The sequence below is a fragment of the Hipposideros armiger genome, unplaced genomic scaffold (genome assembly GCF_001890085.2).
Source record: "Hipposideros armiger isolate ML-2016 unplaced genomic scaffold, ASM189008v1 scaffold_112, whole genome shotgun sequence".
Classification (NCBI taxonomy): domain Eukaryota; kingdom Metazoa; phylum Chordata; class Mammalia; order Chiroptera; family Hipposideridae; genus Hipposideros; species Hipposideros armiger.
In genome coordinates, this window is record NW_017731462.1 from 1803537 (window position 1) to 1825279 (window position 21743).

General features: G+C 36.4%; 1 protein-coding gene across 2 annotated transcripts in view; it reads left to right on the forward strand.

Annotated features, from left to right (window-relative positions):
• The window catches only part of UNC5C (unc-5 netrin receptor C), a 395582-nt gene that overhangs the window by 229864 nt on the left and 143975 nt on the right, over positions 1-21743 (forward strand). For both annotated transcript variants that reach the window (XM_019647544.1, XM_019647543.1), the window contains exon 2: positions 1187-1408. In XM_019647544.1, the coding sequence (XP_019503089.1) occupies positions 1187-1408 (222 nt within the window). The remainder of the gene's footprint in view (positions 1-1186; positions 1409-21743) is intronic.

The window sequence follows — 21743 nt, forward strand, 5'->3', positions numbered from 1 at the left end:
TCAACCTAGGGAATTAATGATACTTTTATTCCCTTTTGTTTCTCATGGAAGAGAATTATCAGGCTTAAATTATTTATATTGTATTGGAAGACTCATTTTACCTTGATTTTTGTGAAATATGATAATAGGATTTTTAAAAGGCACTTTTAGCACTTTCTATTTCTTTTTTAAATTTGGAATCATACAGAGCCCAAATTAAAGAAAAACATACCTCAAAGTGTGCAAGCATCCCAAGTGGTTTTAGGTTTTGTTTACTCATTGGTGTTGAAACAGCAGGGAAGGAACAATATATTTGGTAATTTTCAGTGATGTAAAAAATGAGGCTATTATTCTTCATGATAATACTCAGTAATATTCTTCTTTTTTGTTGTTGTTGTTGTTTTTTTATTGTTAGTTTCAGGTGTACAGAACAATGCAATAGTTATCCTTTTCACCCTTCACACAGAAACAACCCCCCTCCCCCAATACTCAGTAATATTCTAATGGGAATAGGTTTGACTACTCACATATCACATATGACATTTGAGGTATAATTTCAAAATCAGACCAAATAACATTGCTAGATTCTAGGCTCTACTGCAGCTCTACTGTTAGCTGACTTGACATTATCATCTGTATTTCCAGTACTTAGCATAACTTTAAGCTCAATACATATTTTTGGTTGAATGAATGAATATTTCATGCAGTGGCATTCTTAAAAAATTATAAATGTGATCCTTAATCCATGTTTCTAGTATTCCTTCTCCACTCCTTGCCAAGGAGTTACAATTTACCTAGGAGCTTATATGTTTCAAACAAATTTTTCTAATGAAGTTGCTTCTGCTTTTGTCAGCTCTCAAGAATAACACCATGTGGTGAGAAGGTGTAGTATACTATATCGGGAACATCACAGTTTTTGATGGACACAAACCTAGGTTCTGATCGCTGTTCTGCTGTTTACTATCTGTGTGCTCAGGGCAAGATATTTCTCCACCCTGATGTTGAGTTTTGCCATGCACAGAAATGAGAATGATCATTTAAATCTTTAATTGAGCAGTCAATAGATCTAACACTGCCTGGTGCATAGCAGGCACTCAGATTGCCTAATTAGATCATGTTTGAGGCATTATTTTTAAATGAGTCACAAGTAAAAGGCAAGTGGCTACCATGTTTTTGAATGTTTCCCACTTTCTTCTTGTTTCACCAGACGACGACTTTTTTCATGAACTGCCAGAAACCTTTCCATCTGATCCACCTGAGCCTCTGCCACATTTTCTTATTGAGCCTGAAGAAGCTTATATTGTGAAGAATAAGCCTGTGAACCTGTATTGTAAAGCCAGCCCCGCCACCCAGATCTACTTCAAGTGTAATAGCGAATGGGTTCATCAGAAGGACCACGTAGTAGATGAGAGAGTAGATGAAACCTCCGGTGAGTTGACCATTGCATTTGGACTGCTATTTAGGATTCACTTACTACTGTAGTGTGTTGTCATACTATTCATTCAATTATTGAAATTGAAAATGAAGTTATTGTTCTTCACCAAAGTGTTTTGAATCTGTTTGGTTAAGATTTGGTGATCTCATTCCATGCATTGCAAAGTAAAATTTAATTCCTGATTTAATTCCTGTTGGACTGTATGGAGTTAAAATGTGGCTCATGCTTAAGAAAATAAATAATGAGAATGAATAGACTGAATTAATGCTAAATGTCCTAGTAAAAGCTGCCCTTGAATTTCATATGTGTGTCAAGTCTGGTGTCAGGTCAGGTCTAAATATCCTGGGGCTGGTGAACATATTTAACTAAGGGTAAACTGTGCTTGTTTCTACGACTCTCCAATGTTAATTCACATGCATCATTTCCCCTTATATTTTTTTAAAGCAATTTATAAATGTTGTAGATTCAAAGGATCTTGTATCCCTAAAATATCTAGAAATGAATCCTAACTACCTACCTTAGTTAAAGTTAATTTGAGGGTGATTGAGATAGTGATAGTGTGGGATGCAGGAGCAGTGTTGAGTGTAGCCACCACCTGAGTGCATCTGAATCCTGGCATGGTTACCGCTCCTGACTTTGCTGCTCTGTAAATATAATCCTTAAGGGTACTACTAAAGGCATAGAAAGGATGAAGTGGATTTTAATAACCTGAGGAATTTAGATTAACTACAAATGAAACTTTTCTTGTTAGCAATTATTTACCCCACGGTGGGTAACATAAGATAGTTGTGGAATCTCCTAGAATTGTTTTAATTTGGAAAGACATGCAGTGGTTTAAGTGTCTTTGCTCTCTAGCAGGGAGAAGAGCAATTTGAACTTTCAGATCCCTTCCAGGTTGATGATTTAAAAATATATGAGACATACACTTTAAATATTAACATTTCACTAATCAGTTTTTCCAAGCTAAATAGTGACATACATGACGAAAGTGGAAGCATTTAAATATCTTCATTTTCCTTCATGAATATCTCTACATACCAAAATGAATACATGTTTTCAAAATCCAAATTGTAATTAATTCATATTTGTATCCAAATGTGGGATTAACCAAGGGTGAGCAAGACCAGCACTTGAGGGAGATCTGTGCACAATGTCTCTAAAAACATAAAGAGTATATTGAGGTGATGGGACATAAAGAAATAAAATAGACTGTGAGAGGACTGAGAAGAGGCATGTGAAGCCTATACTTATGTAACACAAATGGTCTGAGACAATCAGGTGGCAGCTCTACCTAATAGTTTGTCAATTTGTGAATCAATATGCTCACTGCATGCAAGCTGATGATTGTGGAAATAACTGGGTAGCCAACTATACGGTAGTGGACCTCAGGGAGTTGCCCCACCTCTTAGTCTAATTACTCAGAAAATAACCTCACCAGATGTCTTCAGAATCTCAAGTAAATTGAGTTTTATTTGTTTTAGCTCATTTATCTGTAAAGATTTGAAACACAGAAGTTTTAACGGTAAGAGGAAAAACAAAGGAATCATAAAAGCTAAAATGAGAGTCACAAACATATTTAGGCCTGTTTTTACTAAATTAATGAAAATGCCTATATGGGAAGATTAGAAATAAAATTCAAACTGCTCTGATATTGAGCATCTCTCACAGTTTCATTCTATGTTGGTTTCATTTTATATATATAAAATATATATATATATATAATATATATATATATATATATTTTATATATATATGTATATATATATACATATATATATATAATCTATACATACACACACACACATACCAGGGGTACAAAAAAAATGTATACAAGTGGACACTTTGGTCAACATTGCTCAAGCAGTATTTCGCTGTAATCAGAAGTGTCTGGACGCTAATAGTAACCACTTGGAGCACCTCTTGTAATTGCAGAAGTCAAACGTGACTTGTATTAATATTTTGTTATTGGTATATATTGAGTATTACAATTTTAATAGTTTTTTCCATTCTTAAAATGTGTATCCTTTTTTGGCACTATATATATACCTTATTTCCCTAAAACATACTTTTATTATTTTCACATAAAATTAATATTGCACATACCAGTATTTAAAAATACTGTTCAAAACAACTGCAAATGAAATATGAGGTTTGACAATTAAGTTCTCAGACTTGCCACCGTGCGCTTACATTGGCAGAATTGTACAAACACCTCGGTAAGGTTTCATAACCTTGGTGTATCAGTGTCTCACAGCTGTGTTCATGTCAATATGTGGTGTCTTGATGAGTGGTGTTAGTTATTGTTGTGTGTTTTTGTGTGCGGTCGCGAGAATGTCTGAGCTTGAATTAGAGCAAGTAACAAACATTAAGTTTCTTGTGAAACTTGGCAAGAGTGGAAATGAAATCAGGGACATTTAGTCCAAGTTTATGTGGATAATGCCATGAAGAAAACAGCAGTGTACAAATGGATTAAATGTTTTTCTGAGGAGAGAGAATGCATCACTGATGAAGAGAGGTCAGGGCAACCAGCAACAAACAAAACTGACAAAAACACTACAAAAATTCATCAAACCTTGCATCAAAATTGTCGGCTGACTGTGAGAAGCACAGCAGACCAAGTGAACATCAATAGAGAAACAGTGATAGGAAAACCTTAACTGGAAACCTTGGCATGAGAAAGGTGTGTGCAAAAATGGCCCCAAAGGAGCTCACAGAAGAACAAAAGCAAAGGAGAATCGAAGTTTGCAAAGACGTTTTGGAAAGGGAAGATGATGTTTTGGGCTGTGTTATCACTGGTGATGAAACATGGGTGTACCAATACGACTCAGAAACAAAGCGTGAAAGTGCACAATGGAAGTCAGCTAATTCTCCATGACCAAAAAAATTCCGTCAGTCCAAATAAAGAATCAAAACGATTTTGCTAGTCTTTTATGATATCGGAGGGATTATTCATTATGAATTTGTACCAACTGGACAAACAGTTAACCAACTTTACTCTTTGGAAGTGCTGAAAAGGCTGCATGAAAAAGACGTGAACGACCTGAACTTTTTGCCAATTCATGGCTCTTGCAACATGACAATGTACTCGCTCCCACGGCACTGTCTGTGAGGGAATTTTTAGCCAGTAAACAAATAACTGTATTGGAACACGTTCCCCACTAACCTGATTTGGCCACCAGTGACTTCTTTCTTTACCTGAAAATAAAGGAAATATTGAAAAGAAAACATTTTGATGATATTCAGGACATCAAGGTTAATACAATGACAGCTCTGACAGCCTTCCCAGAAAAAAGTTCCAAACTTGCTTCAAAGAGTGGACTAGGTGCTGGCATCAGTGCATAGCTTCCCAAGGGGAATATTTCGAAGGTGACCATAGTGATATTCAACAATGAGGTGTGTAGCACTTCTTCTAGGATGAGTTCGCGAACATAATTGGCAGACCTCATATATGCCATGTTTTCATTCAAATTCAGGATGGAATAGATGAGAGCTAAGGGTAGATTTGGTAGCACCAATACTTGAATCTCCTAAGATTCATGGATGGAGTGGAATATAATATACCTTTTTGCTGTCTTTTATTTTCATCCAAAACTTTATAAGAAAGTCAGCATCCAGATGATGTATTACTTTTAAAGTTAGCAAAAAGGCAAAGATACCCACAGATAACAGTATTATTTGGTATTGTTCTTAACATACTAGCCAATGTAATTATATCATTTAAAAAGACAGTGTAAAAGAAAATATGTAGTTATAAAGTTAAGAAGAAATTTGCATAATTTAGAAAGAAAAAATTTAAATTTTACTCAGAGGCCAAAAATACAATGACTTGAATAAGAGGACAGATGCATCTTGTTTTTGGCTAGGAAAACAATATTTTTTAAAATGCTTGCTGTTCATAAATGAATCCATAAGGTCACCAATGTTATATGAAAAATAATTTATTAAAGTAGCTGAAAGAATTCTGAAATAGTAGTATAATGAGGGAAACTCAGCTCTTTATAAATGTATTATAAAGCTGAAGAAGTTAAAAATGTTTGATCTTAGCAGAGTATAAAACACATAGATTAATGGATTAAAATAGAGACCAGGAAATATTCAAACACCTAAGGCTTTTTACAATGTGATAAAGATGATTTTTCAACCCACGAGGTAGGCAGTTGGGAAAGCACAAAATAAATAAATAAAGCTTGGGTTGTATCTCATTCTTTAGACTAACATAAACTCTAGATGTCAGGGCATAATGTCATGATCATTATCATCATCATCACTAGGAGAAAATTGGTTCGTTGTTTGGTTGGTTGGTTGGTTTCAGTGGTGGGCAAAGCTTTTTTTTTTTAAAGATTTTTATTGGGGAATTGGGGGAAGGGGAACAGACAAGTTGCTGTTTGTTTGTTCTTCAGTCTAGTTGTGGAGGACGTTGCTTCACTGGCCCAAGTTGGCACCATCATTGCGCTCTTCCCAGGCCAGGCAGATCAGTCGCCGGCTTCTGGACAGCCGCTCACTGCGGCTGCTGGCCGCTCACGCTGGCTGCTGGCTACATACGGTAGCCCATGGCAACCCACTGCCACAGGGGCTGCAGCCTACGCCGTCGCATGCGATTCTCAGCAGCCCAGCTCCAGGTTGAGCTGCTGTTCAGCATCTTAGCTGTGGAGGGCAGTGTCACTGGCCCTCATATGTGGGATCCGAACCAGGGCCCTCTGGCATCCCAAGCCAGTTCTTAACCATCGTGCCACTTGGCTGGCCCAAAGCCTTTTTAATGAAGATAAAATTGAGAAGTCTTATAAGAAAGCATTATTAAATATAAATAGTCAAAGCAAGAAAACCACAAAGCCTCCCTCCCCTCAAAAAAACAAACAAAAAACCTAAACCTGATTATATCTGTGGGCATATGTTAATCAAAGGGCTAATTTAGTTAATATACAATTATCTCAGAATATATTTAAGCAAAAGATCAGCAACCCAATAGAAAACTGAGCAGAGTCTGAACACAGAGACACAGGAAAATAATGCAAATGGTAAATAAGCACCTAAGGATGTTGACTTGATGAAAACAGGTGTTAGCATATAGTGCTGGTGAAGGAGTGGGCCAGAGAATATCTCATACTTAACTGATGAGGTTGCTAATTGGTACAATCTTTTTGAAGGACAATTTGAAAATACCTACCAATATTTAAATGTATATACCCTTTCTTTAGTAATTACAAATTTAGGAACTATCTAAAAATAAAATTCCAAATGAGCACAAAGATTGCATGCAAGGTTGTCCCTCGCATCTTTTTGCAGTAGCATGTCAAGGACTCTTCACCCCTAGGTTGGAATACTGTGATGCTTCTTAAAGCATTGAGATTTCTCCACATATTGTAGCTGTAGAAAAATCTCTCAGATAAAAATTTTAAGCGAAAACTAAAGTACAGAACACTACACATAATATAGCTTCATTATGCACAGAAAGATAATGCACATATATTTGTCTATGCATTGGAATTTCCTGGAGAAATATGCATCAAGCAACTGATATCTCAGAATCTGGAGTGACAGGAGAATTTTTTTTTATTCTTTGTTTTTTTTTTTTGGTTTTTTTTTCAATCTTGTGAATGTGTTATTTTCATTATAAATAATGAAACCTGAAAATAAAAGCCCAAAACACTTTCTTGCATTTCTTTGCCTGCTATCATAAATCTCCAATCTGTACCATATTGGGGGGAATTTTATAGCTCTCTAGTATTAGAGCTCCTTGATTTCCTGTGAAATCAGAAACCTTGTGAATAAAATTGAAATTAAACTGCTTGTTTTTTGGGGTTTTTTGTTTGTTTTCTTTCCCCCTCTGAAGCTTTATTCACCTGCAACTTTGGTCCTCAACTCTCCACTTAAAATAGTACAATTATTGTCATGTAGGGGTCTTACTGGTTCCTAATCACACAAAATGTTAGAATACATTATCTTGAAATGCATTGCAAGTCAGAGAAATTTTCTTGACATTTAAAAAATCAAATTGGTTCTCAGATGATAAGACAGAGAGAAGTCATTGCAAACAAGTTCACTTTTTATTCATACTTCCACCTTGGAATAATGATATTGGAGGCATGTTTAGTGGCAATCAGGTACATTGCCTTGCAACTAAGAAAAATCAACTGCATTCACTAAAATCTCCCTGAAACTTACCTTCACATCAAAAACCCATAAAACAATAAAACTGAAGAAAGGAACACAAGTTTTTCTCCAACTCACAAAATTCTTCCTTTTAAATTAGGAAGGCATTAAATAAACTTCCTTGGTCTGATGTATGAAGCAAATGATTATTTGTACTCACTGAGCAAAGCTATACCATTGATCATAAAATGTACTGATTAAAGATCATTCATTACTGGTACTATTTGCCTTTCCATCATTGAAACCACATTTGCATTTCTTGCAAATATGTAATATGAAAAACAGAAAAACAGTATATATTAGATGGTTTAGAAATTTTCAATAAGAAGCTCTTGATTTGGTAATATATACTAATAAGTACCTGTGTTCATTCAGAATTCTGTTAAACTCTTGATCTGTTCAAAATTGTATGGTTAAGAAAATTTTTTATTTTTAAGAAAAGCTCAGGCTTGGCTGTTTGCTTCCTATTTACTTGAAGTCTTTTCAACCCTTGTTTCCATGGTACCTAAGATTCACCATCAAAAAGCAAATACTCCCTCCCCTCTATGAAGAAGCAAGGGAGTTTAGAAAACCTCAGTTGGTTTAAAACTTTAATAATTCCTGAGATTTTTCCCTTTTCATGTTTAATTATTTTCACATTAGCAGAATAATGTCAATAGGACTAACACAACAACAATAAAAAGAATGACAAGCTTTATACTGAATGCCTTATATGTATTATTGGGTTGTTGGAAAAGTCATGACATATTTTTTCTATGATTTTCATTGCAAAAATGCGTCATGACTTTTCCGACAACCCAGTAGGTCATTTAATCCTAAAAACAATCTTATGAGATAATTTTGGGTTTCTTCTTTAGTAAATGAGAATACTGAGGCTCAGCAGGATAAAGGAAGTAACTGGCCCTGATTCACATACCTAAGCCACATACCTAAGCGGTGACAGAGCCAGGTTATAAACCCAGGGCTCTGATTCCAAAGCCTTTGCTCTTGGCCAGTGTACCCAGTGTCTTCCTAAATTCTGCCAAATCTACTGAACACAGAACAGACTGAAAATGAGCTATTTAATAGCATTACCTCTTTTCTCGGGAAAGAAAAATCTGGTGCAGGTCAGCTAAACTTTTATCTTTCATGCTTTCATCTGCCTTCCTTGACTTGTGTCAGGTTTTTCCCATGTAACCTTCTGTGATTCTTTAAAGTACTAAGTTAAGGTAGTGCTTAGGATTTGATTCTTTTTATTCTTGATGGTATTAAACATTCAACTAAATAGCAAAGGATGAGCCTTAATAGAAAAGAAAGAAGGAAAGAAAGAAAGAAAGAAAGAAAGAAAGAAAGAAAGAAAGAAAGAAAGAAAGAAAGAAAGAGAGAAAGAAAGAAAGAAAGAGAGAGAGAGAGAGAAATTGATGAAGAGAAGCTATAATTGGGCACAAATTTAAGTCAATTGCCTTTACTGAAAATGGAATTCTCACAAATATGCTGTGCTCACTCAGGTCCCCATGTGTTGCAAGAGTGACACAAAGAAATTCTCCTCTTGTATTCCTATTTCATATAACTCTTCTCTCCATCCCGTCACCAAAAATAGAAATCTCAGCTTTATCCCTTATGCCAAAGTGATCATCCAATACTGCCAGTTCCTTCTCAGAATTCTCCCACCAAACAGCCTCCTATTTTTAATTCTTGCTGCTGTTATCTTTGTGTCAGCCTTTATTACATACCTCTTAGATTATTCAAATAGCCTCCTATATCTTCTTGGTTTTGTCCTTTCTTTTCAGCAATCCATTCTTCAGGTAGTTGTAGGCCTAAAGGTCTACATGAGTTTTTCTTTCCATTTTTTTTAACATACAGAGGGTGCAAAACAATGTATACACACTTTAAGAAAGGAAAAAACTGTATTAAAATTATACTGATGGTCACCACTTTGAGCACTTCTTGTAATTGCAGAAGTCAAACGTGACTTGTATTCATCTTTTGTTATCGGTATATATTATTACAATTTTAATACAGTTTTTTCCTTTCTTAAAATGTGTATACATTTTTCTGGCACCCTTGGCTTCCCTTTGTCCACAGAATCAAGCACATCCTCCTTGGTCATATATTTAAAAGCTTCAGTACAACCTGTCCCTAATCAAATTTTCTAACTTTGTTCTAATAGGTTCTGCCCCACCACATGCTCTGTATATGAGGGTTTTCCCCCTTAAACGTCATTCAGTGAACCACCAGGGCCTCATAAGTGCTATTTGGGGAACAAAACAAAATAAAAACAAACAAATAAAAAGCTTTATGGTGAGCTAATTTAGGAAACTGCAATAATTACAATCCCCTTTTGGAGAAAAGAATACATTAAATGTGTATGTAAAAGTCCCAGGAAAGTTCTGCAGTGAAAAACTTTTTTAACCTCATATTATTTGGCAACTAAACTCTTTTTCACAGAACCCCTATTAAAATATCATGAGACCTTAATGTCACATCAGGACATTATTTAGGAAATGTTGTTCATACATATTCAAAAGGAAATTAGGTGAGATTTGTTTAAATTTTATTAAATGAATGCAAACATCTTTGCACTTTTTGTGTCTTAGAATCATAGACATTTTAAGTTGTGACACTACAGCAATCATTTAAATTCAATGAATCACTGGCATGTTCTTCATTAAATTGAGTATAATTAATTGTTTTTATCCTAACTTAGTAGACTTATGTCATATGGAGCTTTAGGAAATAGGTCTGGTCACCTCCTGACCTCTAACTAATCTTAGAAAGGGTATTTAAGAAAGATAATTTATCAGGTCTCTTTTCTCAAGTTATCTCTCTTCTTCAGTCTAATCATTATGTGCTAAAGAGTAAAACTCCATGAAATCGGGATTATGTCTGTCTTTTTCACTATTCTAGTTCAATGCTTAACTTTGTGTTGCGTACTTAGTAGGTGCTCAATAAATGTGTGTTGTATGAATTAATGATCCTTTGTATCATACTTTCCCTAACCCATCTCTGTTAAGATCCTACTCATTCTTAAAGAAGTGTCTCAAGTGCAATGGCATGGGTGAGTCTTTCTATAATACCCCAAGTCATATGTAAACATGTCCACATTTCTCTTGTTTGTGCTTCCATTTTCATTATACTCATAAGTGTGAATTGTATGTATTAGGTTAAACCATAGGAAATTATCAATATTCAACCATTTTTGAAGTACAAAAATGACAATTTCTTGTAATTCAGTATCATGTTATTTTTAAAAGAGTTACATTCATATATAATATATAAAATCTCTGTCTCTTCAACTAGATTGGAAGGGTATGGTATGGCCTAGTTTTATAAAGCTTTGTCTTTTTTGAATTTTATAACATAAGGCACTAAGCACAGGAGATGATCAATAAAAGTTTGTTCTGTTGAACTAAATGTGGGTAACTAAAATTTAGTGAGACATACTGATGATGTTTTTATTTGGAATATTTCATGAATAGGTAATTTGAGGAATACATAAAGATAGCATAATCTTCTATAAGATTTATTTTACACATTAAGTATACACACATCAGACAAAGTTATTCTCCCTGTAAAATAATTACTTTAAACTCAGCTCTCATCAACAGCGTGAATGTTGTCAAAAGGAAGTTAGATGAACTTTGCTTAAATTTTAGTAAATGAGGCATAAATTTGGAAATTCTATTTGAACTTTATTCCATCATTTGGGATAAATTTTTTAAATCAATGGGAATATTGCCTTTGCAAGAGTAGAGCCTTACATCTGTAATATATTTATCTGTCAATGAAGATAAATGATTCTGAAATATAAATTAATTATTTTATTGATTTCCTTCTCAGAGGTACTTATTTCCATACCAGAAACTTTTACAATTTTTCTTTTGAGTATGAGGCTGGCCCCAAAATAAAAATAAAAAATTGGCAAGGATCCATTTAGTACATTGAAGGCTTTTCCACTGAGTGAATCTGATAATTTAGCAAAAAGTAGTTAGTGATAATAGAATATCAATTACCTTGAAATATCCTTTTTCGTATTTTTCATTTGTTCCTGCTCACAATTGATCCTTTATTTCACTTTGACTTTTAAGTAGTTAAACACCTGCGTTAACGTAGCCAGTATAATCTTAGCTGCAATTATAAAAACATGGTTGGATCCGAGTTCCAGAGCTCAGATTTTTGTTGTTGCTTTCATTCCATTCTAACATGAAGATAGTCTCAACTTACTGAGTGGTTTGGGCTCTCTCACTGTGTATAAATCTGTTGTCTATTTTCATTCTTTTCCTAACTTGCAAACAGAAGTGAGTATTTGAAAATTTGGATTTCTTTGGTTTTTATTCAATCGTTGTGAAATGTTCATTGTTGTTTGTTCATTTTTGGCAAATATCAATGTTATAGACCCTGCACATGTTCCAAAACACCCTGACTAAAACATATTTGAAGAACTGTGTAATTTAATTTAACTATGTCCCATGGGGAAGATTTTTAATGTTTGAATTGCATACTGTATAGAAAATTTTAATAGTGTATATTTATTGAACAGATCCAGTCCAGAACATGATTTTAAAGTAGAGGCAAGAAAACATGACATCCTTCAATGCAATTTTAGTAAGCTGTGTTTCATTAGAGGCAAACAGAAAGTTTCTAAAATTATATATAGCGAGAGTTGTTAATGTAATGAATACAAAGGAATTCTCCCCTGCCAATTAACACTTAGGGCAAGGTTACTTGTGATGCATTACTCCTTTTGCTTCTCACAGCTAAGATAAAAGCCCTGATTGCTACAATTTAATTAAGACTGTGTATAAGCAGATATATAAATACATACATAGGTGTGTGTGTGTGTGTGTGTGTGTGTGTGTTTTCCCAAATTTAGGAAAGAGAAAATCAAATGCTACCCGCCCCCAGGCCCACACAAAGGCTACAAGAAAAAACAAGGGCCCAGGGACCATTCATTCTTCATCTAGATTACTTGCTATCCAAATAGGGCATTTCAGGAGCAAAACTAGTGATTGTGTTGCTATAGCAATTTTGCCCATGTGCCCAGCAACCATACATAGGCTGTGGCTTAGAGTTTTAATATGCCCACTTCAAAGTGAGAATAGCACAAGTGTTAAAAGCCATAACATATTTTTAATCTAACCTTTGGCTAAAACATGTGAGGGTTTTAAAGAGAGTCTCTGGTGTATTTTCCTAGGAAGGTATATAGCTAATAGAGTTCTGGATTCTAATATGAAATGAATTAATCACTTCGTTTAAGGAATTTTAAGAAAAATTTCAGCTTAAAAGAGAGAGTTAGCTTTCTAAAGAGCATGGCTTTCTCTCAAAATTTAAGTGTTCTTTTTTGATGTCTGTACCTATTGTGCTAAATATAAATAAACCTGGTTGATAATTATGAGATGATGACCCAGGTTGTTGTCCTTTTCATTCTGTGATGTCATAAATTGCTATCTATTCTGTTTGAGTCTCTGCATTGCTAAATTTTATTATCTAATATTCTCTCAATAACTGGCTCAAAATTCTAGTGCTATTTTCCCTTACCCCAACATTTTTGAGGGTCACTTTTAACAACACAACAGAGAATTTTTTAGTTAAAGATGCCACAATCAATGAATAATCTAATGCTAAAACTTGAGGGGAGAAGACTTGACTCACACTGGATCCTTTAGTCTTCTCTCCCAATACCATCAATCCCTCAACTAGGGATTCTCAGAACACTCGTCAGACTAACTGTTGAAATGCCCACTCTCACCAATTCCTCTGAAAAGCACTATTCAGAGACACAAAACCAGCATGCATAACATGACAGCTACAATTAGCAAAATATCAGGGTCTAACCAAAAATCAAGCACAGCTTGTAGGAAGTACAGTATCTAGCAATAAAAAATAATTCAGATTAGTGAAGTCATGGACTCACTTCTGATTTCATCTAGGGTTTAGCCTGATTTCAAAACTCTGTTTTGGAAGAAATTTCCAAGAACACGAAGGCAAGAGCAACAAGGAACTTTTAGGGCATTAACTGTCAACCCTGGCTTCGTTTGGTAATCGTGGGGAGGGCAGGATTTTGAAAACACCTATGGCCTGCTCCTCCTCCCCCCTCCACGAGAGAATGATTTAATTGGGAACAGTGCATAGCTATTTCTTTGTCTGTTTTTGTTTTAAGCTCTCTAGTAGTGCTAAGTGGCCAGGCTTGAAAACCAGGGCAAGAGGAGACACTGCTGTGAAAACGCAGCAGTGAGGATGTATATAGACGTGCTATTCAAAAACCATGGCCCAGATATTTTACATGGTGCTGTAAGCAAAGATGTAACTAAGACCTGATGCACCTAAGATCACAGTTTTAAGGGTTGCAAAAGAGGGAGAGAGGCAAAGAAAGGGAGGGAAGGACAGAAGGAGGGAGGGAGGGAGGGAAGGAGGGGGAGAGAGAGAGAGAGAGAGAGAGAGAGAGAGAGAGAGAGAGAGAGAGATTTACCATTTGCTCGTGTTCTCCTCTGACTATAAGAACAAATTCATGAAACCCCTTGATAGTTCTGTGGTATAGAGTTACATGGCAGGGAGTCCTTGCTTTCTTCAATATCCTTCCGCCTGTCTCTGCATATTAAACTTCTCAGGCTGAGGTATAGCAGTCTCCTGAGGAAAGAGAGGGGAGCTCTAGGGCTTGAGTGAATTAAAATTTACCTGAAAAAAACCCAGGGGAATGTTTTGTACAAGGCAATTCCAGGAATGGCAGGGAGTGAGTAACATGCATCTTTTTATAGCTACTGCCTTGATGATCCTAGACAGTGATGCCCGCTGTTTGAAATGAGTTAGAGCCTGAAAGTCTACCTCCCCACACCCATTCCATGCTGCATTTGTGAACCCACAAAAACATTGCATGGCAGACAGCTTTTTTCTCACCGTTCTGTCAGATTCCTGAGTCCTCTCTTTGAAGAGACAGAAAGTAAATGCCCTTAGTCATACTCACTGTATTAGTTTCCTTGTGCTGCCACAATAATTTACCATGAAATTTGTAGTGTAATGCAGCAGAATTATATTCTCTCTGTCCTGGAGGCTGTAAGTCTGAAATCCAGCAGTGCCACACTCCCTCTGGAGACTCTGGAACAGCGGTTCTCAACCTTCCTAATGCCGCGACCCCTTCATACAGTTCCTCATGTTGTGGTGGTCCCAAACCATAAAATTATTTTCATTGTTATTCTATAACTGTAATTTTGCTACTGTTATGAATTGTAATGTAAATATCTTTTTGTTTTCCGATGGTCTTAGGCGACCCCTGTGAAAGGGTCGTTCAACCCCCAAAGGGGTTGCGAACCACAGGTTGAGAACTGCTGTTAGAGGAAAATCTATTCCTTGTCTCTTCCAGCTTCTAGTGGCTTCCCTGGGATTCCTGGGCTTGTGGCCACATCACTCCAATCTCTGCCTCCATCTTCACATCATCTTCTCTTCTGTGTCTGTCTACTCTTTGTGTCTCTTATAAGGACACTTTTCATTGGATTGAGGGCCCACCTGGAAAATCCAGGATCTCAAGATCCTTAATTTAATTGCATCTGCAAAGACCCTTTCACCAAATAAGGTAGCATTCACATTGTGAGGATTCATGTGCGGGCATATCTTTTGAGGGGCCACCATTCATCCCACTGTGCTCACCAAACATCTGTCAGGAAAAAGCTACGTAATATGGCAGTTCAAAAGAGCATTGAACCTTCAGAGACATCTCACAAAGAAGATATACAGATGGCAAGTAAGCATATGAAAGTATGCTCCATATCATATGTCATCAGAGAAATGAAAATTGGAACAACATTGAAATACCACTGCACACCTATTAGAATGGTCTAAATCCAAACGCTGACAGCACCAAATCCTGAAAAAGCTGTGGAGCGACAGGGACTCTCATTCATTGCTGGTGGGAAAGCAAAATGGTACAGCCACTTGGAGCAGAGTTTGGAGGATTTTTACAATATTAAACATACTCTTACCACATGATACAGTCATTGTGCTTCTTGGTATTTACCCAAAGGAATTGAAAGCTTATGTCCACACAAAACCATGGATGTTTATAGCAGCTTTATTCATAATTGCCTAAAAAACTAGGAAGCAATCAAAATGTCACTCAGCAGGTGAATGGACAAATAAACTGTAGTACATCTAGTCAATGGAATAGTATCCAGCACTAAAAAGAAATGAGCTGTCAAGTCAGGAGAAGATACGGAGGAAACTTGCACACATATTATTAAGTGAAAGAAGGCAGCTTAAAAAGCTACATACTGTATGACTCCAACTATATGACATTCTGGAAAAGGAAAAACAATGGAGAAGTGAAAAGGTCAGTGGTTGCTGATCTAAAAAGAGTTAGAGGGGAAGGAGGTATAGGTGGAGCATAGAGGATTTTTTAGTGCAATAAAACTACTCCATGTGCAATTATAATGATGGATACATAGCATACATTTTTCTAAATCCATAGAATGCACAACAGCAGGAGTGAATGTTAATGAAAACTCTGAACTTTGGGTGCCAATGATGTGTCACTGCAGGCTCGCCAATTGTAACAACTGTACCCCCATAGTTGATAGTAGGGGAGGCCATGCATGTGTAGGAGCAGGTGGTATATGGGAAATCTCTGTACCTTCCTCTCAGTTTTTCTGGGAAACATTACTGCTCTAAAAAATAGCCTGTTAAATACCATAAAATAAAAAGGCCATGATGATGGAAGCAGTGAGTAGGGGTGGCGGGAACTGAAAGTGAAGCCATATACCTGGCTAATGTCCCTCGTTTGATCAATTTTTCTAAGTGAACTACAAATGTAACAGGGAATGAAAGCATTCCCTGGTATTCTTTACCAGCTTTCTGACGCCTCCCCCAATCTGTTGCGTTGTACTGTGGGCCAGATACAGGAAAAGAACTGCTCAGCCAGGCTCCTGCATGCCACTCATTTTCCTCATGCCCATGGCATCCTTGCCAACCTCTGCATGCTAGCAGTTGTCCTGTTTCATGGAGACCTGAAAATTCTCATAACCACGTCGCTCAAGAAAATTCTTTTCCTATGTAGTTGCCAACGCCAAACCAAAATAGCTAATATAATCAAAAGAATATCACTTGGTAATTTCCTAAACACACCCCCCCCAACGCGAGCGCGCGCGCGCGCGCGCGCGCACACACACACACACACACACACACACACACACACACACACACACACACACCTGCTTGGCCTAGCAACACAATGGGAGTGTAAACACACTGTTAATGCAGTTGCTCTCAGTTGGCTTCCCAGATGGCTTAAGTTCAATAGGTTTTTCCCCCTGATTTCCTCAGCTTCTCCTAGCAAGTGCTAAACAGCCATTATGCCTTTTCCTGCACATTGAGATTCATCTGCAGCTACAAAACTGCCTCCAAAGTGCTTCAATTTTGCATGAGCACTAAGCTGGGGACTGGGAGACATTACCCAGTGCTGAAGGCTGGGATCATTAGAAAAAACATGTAAATCCTCTGAACCAGAAATAAAAAGTGCAGAGATTTCCTTTGTGAAGTCCCCACTGCTTCTCTATGTAAAACACAAACCTCTGGCAAGGTTTTACGTGGTTTCTTTTACCTTCTAAATTTTAAGTTTGCCTTTTTTAAACTTTGGCATATGTGTCCTGATTTTTCTTTTAAAACAGTGAGATTTATTTCATAGTCAGAAACACATGAAATAGTAGCCATGCACTGCCATTATTTCTCTTCTTAGAACACCAGATCCCGCTTCTCTTTTAATAGGCATGGAACTTCAAAGTATTGCTGAGATCACCCACATGATAGATTTGTAAAACAAACCCTAAACTGGCTGAATAGGGAGAAGTTTGGGGGGATAGGGGAATGTTGACATATTTCATATTCATTCAGGGGACATGAAGTTTTATTATTTAAGTAAGTATAGATGTAGGAAGTGTACAGATATTGGACTATGGAGAGAGGTTGGTGTAGAGTGTAAAGGAGATTGTGAAAATTATTAATGAGAAAAAAGTGATTGTATTCTTTTCATTTTTCAATAGATAAACCCCTGTACATTATAGATATATTATTACCTGAAATTCTTGTTTATATTTTTCAAGGTGAACATACTTTTTTTATCTGTACTTGATGGGTATTTCCATCTCTACTGTCCTCCCAGTCTGCTTGTCAGACCAACTTGCTGCAAATGAAAAGCGTGCCTGTGGCCAGCTGAAGCAGTACCCCCAAGAGGGTAGGCGCAGTAGTTCTGAGGGTCCTGCCACCCTGCCTGCTATGGGACTGGGCCAGTGCCCCAAGCCTATGGAGTGGTCACAAATAGCACTTAAAATGGAAAGATTGATTCTCCATCCTCATTTAGTATTTCCTTTGCAGTAGAATTTTTTGAATAGTTATTATAACTTTTTTTTTTTGGCTATAGTGTATCCATTCAAGAGTAATGAACCAGGCTCTTTTACATGATTGCTCTATAATTATTTCTCTTTTTCTGTATATGTATGTAATAGGTCAGGCTATCTTTCTTTTTGGATTCTGAGAGTAAAACTGTACATCTATGATCAGATACGGTAGTTAATTAGTTATCTCTAAATATATTTCCAAGCACATTTATTAACCATTGATTTCTTCAACACTGCATACGCAAGTAGGATCTGACAGAAATGTGACTAAATGGGCTTATAATAGGGTACGAAGGAAATGCATTCCAACTTGTAGGTAAAAAGAAAACTCTGGATGAATGATATGCATATAAATATACACATAATGTTAGGTGCAGATGTATACTGTCTCTTAACATATCCATTTTATGCTGAAACCCAGTTCTTTTTGTCAGCATGTTGTATGCGTCCTTCAGACTGAATAGTCCTATCCATTAATTTTCCTTTACAAAAAAACATAGCTAATCATGAAAATGTCATCATCTTTATTAGTGTTGGTATCATCACAAAATATTACTTACTGTGACTCCACACCTCCTAACACTGAACCACACATATTAAATAGCTAGCTTTCCTGTTCTCCCATGGAGATTGTTTATCCACTAAGGTATGCATCCTTTGAAGGGAATGCATTTATAAAAGAAAGAAAGGAGAACAAAACTTTGCCTGGAGATATGAACAGACACATGATTGAAGCTGTTTGTTCAGTTGGCAGTATTATACAGTTACATAAGTATCTCAGGGAATTGGAGCTCATGGTGGGAAACAATCATTTTTTTCTTCTTTCGTCTTTGTGAGTGCAGAATGAACATGAAGACAAGTAACACAACAGTCAGAATCTTCTGAAAAGAGAAAAATATTGCAAGCATAACATTTTGAGAGTCATATTTTGTTACCTAATAAGCAAATTCCTCTGTTTTGTAGCATTTTGAGCATACTATTACAATCACATATTCAAATATTTAAAAATTCAGAATTAATAGCAGTTTTTCCCTGTGTATCTAATAAGACATTGTCAAATTTAAAAAAATTAATAATTTGGAACTAAGCTCTTGATCATGGTTAAAAAAAAGAATCAAAGTATTATGAGATTTATGGGTATCATTTCAGTCTATGTTATGCTAAACTGAAGTAACAATTAGACACCCCCCCACTTCACCCCTCATCCCAACCCCAGGAGATAGAATGCCTCAACCATGATAGAATGGTACATCTATTTACACAACAGTCCCAGGAAAGTGCCCTTGGCTGTTCCCTTTGGTCAGGCCTGGAGCCAGACCCCTTCCACGTATGTCTCTGCCATCTTCTCAGGCCTCATCCTCTTCTGCATGCAGCCAGTAGAGAAGGAAAGACAGCAAGGAGTACACTTACCAGCTTCTTCAGAAGCTTGCCTAAGAAATGGTGCATGTTCCTCCCATTCCCATTCTTTTGACTAGAATTGGTTTGTGGCCACTTCTAAAACAAAGGAAGCTAGAAAATGTGGTCAAGGTGTGTGCCCTGGAAGAACTGAAAGCTCGCAATCTTTGTTGTGCAGCCTGCCTATAGGAGTACTTTGTCTTAGAAAGATTCCTTTTGATCCTGTAACAATCCCGTGAAGCACGCTGTGGGAGGACTATCTAATTTTATCGACATAAAGTTTAAAAAAATGATAAATTGAATGCCCTGCCCAAAGTTACTCATGATGATAGCCAAGCCAGGACCAAAAATCTGGTTTTCTTCCTTTTGGTCTAATGCTCTATTTTTTTCTACATTTAGCTCTTTCTGCAGTAAAGATGTTGATACCACAGAAAACAATAGTCAAAATTTCATTTAACTTGGTAGCTATGAGCATTTCAATGTGATTGGGGTTTCTTAAAAATTCAATTCCTTGGTTTTCCTGTTGACACTTCAACTATACTGGAGTAGGACTTCTAAACTTCTAATACTCATATCCAGTTCTCCTCTCCTTCCTGGGCACACAGTAATACTACACGTCCTGGCGTCCTTGTGGTTTAGTTGGGCCAAGCAATTACTTCTAGCCAGCAGGCTATGAGCAAAAGTTATGTCACCACTGCTGAGCCAGGTCATTTAAAAGCAGGTGTGAGCAATCTGCGCTCTCGTCTCCTTGCTCAGAGACCCTGGTAGCCATGGTTGAAAGGATGTAGATTCAAGACAGGCGCAAGCTGGACCACTAAGAAAGCTCATGTAGGACAGCTTCCCTGAAGACTTTTGTGATAGAAAGATAGGCTTTTATTTTGTAAAGCCTTTGAAAAGAGGGGTGATTTTTAGTACACAGCATAGCATAAACTCTTCTAGCTGCTGAAATCATATTGTTAGCTTATATTAAGGACTTTTTCTGCTAAGAGTACTATGTGTATCACTTCATTTAATCCTTAAAACAATCCATTGACTTGGGTATTTTGATTCCCATTATCCTGTTGAGGAAAGTAATATTTAGTGAGGTAAGGGAATTTTTCCAAGGTCATACATCTAGTTATTGGAAGAACCAGAATTTGAACTAGATCCTTCTCTAAAGATCATACTCTCAATTAACTTAATTGCAAAGAATTAATTAAAAGTAAGGTTTTACTGGCATATCTGTAGCAGTACTATCTTCTGGAATTCTAACTAAAGCCTTATGTTTACCAAAAACTAAATATATGTAAATCAGAATCAGCAGAAGAGCAGAGACATTATCTGTATTAAAAAAAAGGGGGGGGAGGGGGGACGGGGATTTAGGGCATTATACATGGTTGCATTGTTTTTATTAAATTATCTCTCCCTTTGAAAAGATAAAATAATTCTTTGAGGCAAGAATCTCCAAATACATAGAAATATTTTGGAACTATGAGAACACAGTTATTTCTTAGTCCCTATATAAAGTTAAAATTGAAAATTTGTATTTCAGCATGAGATCAAAATACTCCTGGCTTGAAAATATGAAATGCCAATATTTTTCATCTCTGCTTGGAATTTTTATAAGTTAAAATTTTCCTTCTTGTTGTGAATTAGTCGTTTTTGAATGCTGGAGTTCTTTTAAATATATAAAAAGAATAAAGAATCTTTTCATTGGCACTCGATCTATGTTTACTCAGCTATTATAAACAATTTTGGAGGCATTATGATAACTCTACTTTTTCCCCTCATTCTTAGTGTGAATGCCCAGCATGTTCAAAGTTTAAGTCAAAGCTGTATTTGAAAATGTCTTTCTGGCTACCACAGGAGTTACAACTGCCATCATGACTGAAAGTTCCTTTCCTCTAAGATATAATCAGATGCAATCACATAACTTTTAAATAAATGTATAATAAAGTACTGGGGACATATTCTTTCATTAATCAACTGATGTTTATTGTATGCATACAGTATGTGCCAGGTAATATTTTAGGCCACAGCAACAGCACGCAACAAACAAAACCCCCTACCCTGATGAAACTCACATTCTAGTTGGAAAGTGAAAACTCTAGAAGACATCATTGTGCTCGTCAATTTCAAATCTTCACTTAAATATGAAAGTTTGCTCATTCCGCCCCAAATTAGTCACAACTCACTTACTTGGTAATTTCCATTCAGCTGCTTCATGTCCCTACCTCACCTGTATCGTGGAATAAGGATTTATGTCTTCCACAGCTGGGCATGCACCTGTAATTTCTAACTGAGGTGCTCTCCCCTTCTCCTAAGTCTATGTTAGTAGCTCCAGTGGTAATGTTGTGAATAGAATATAGTTTTATTATTAAAAATTTTTTGACTTTCCAAAAGTCAGTAAATACAGAGCTGGAACTTATTTTCCTATCTAAGTGAAT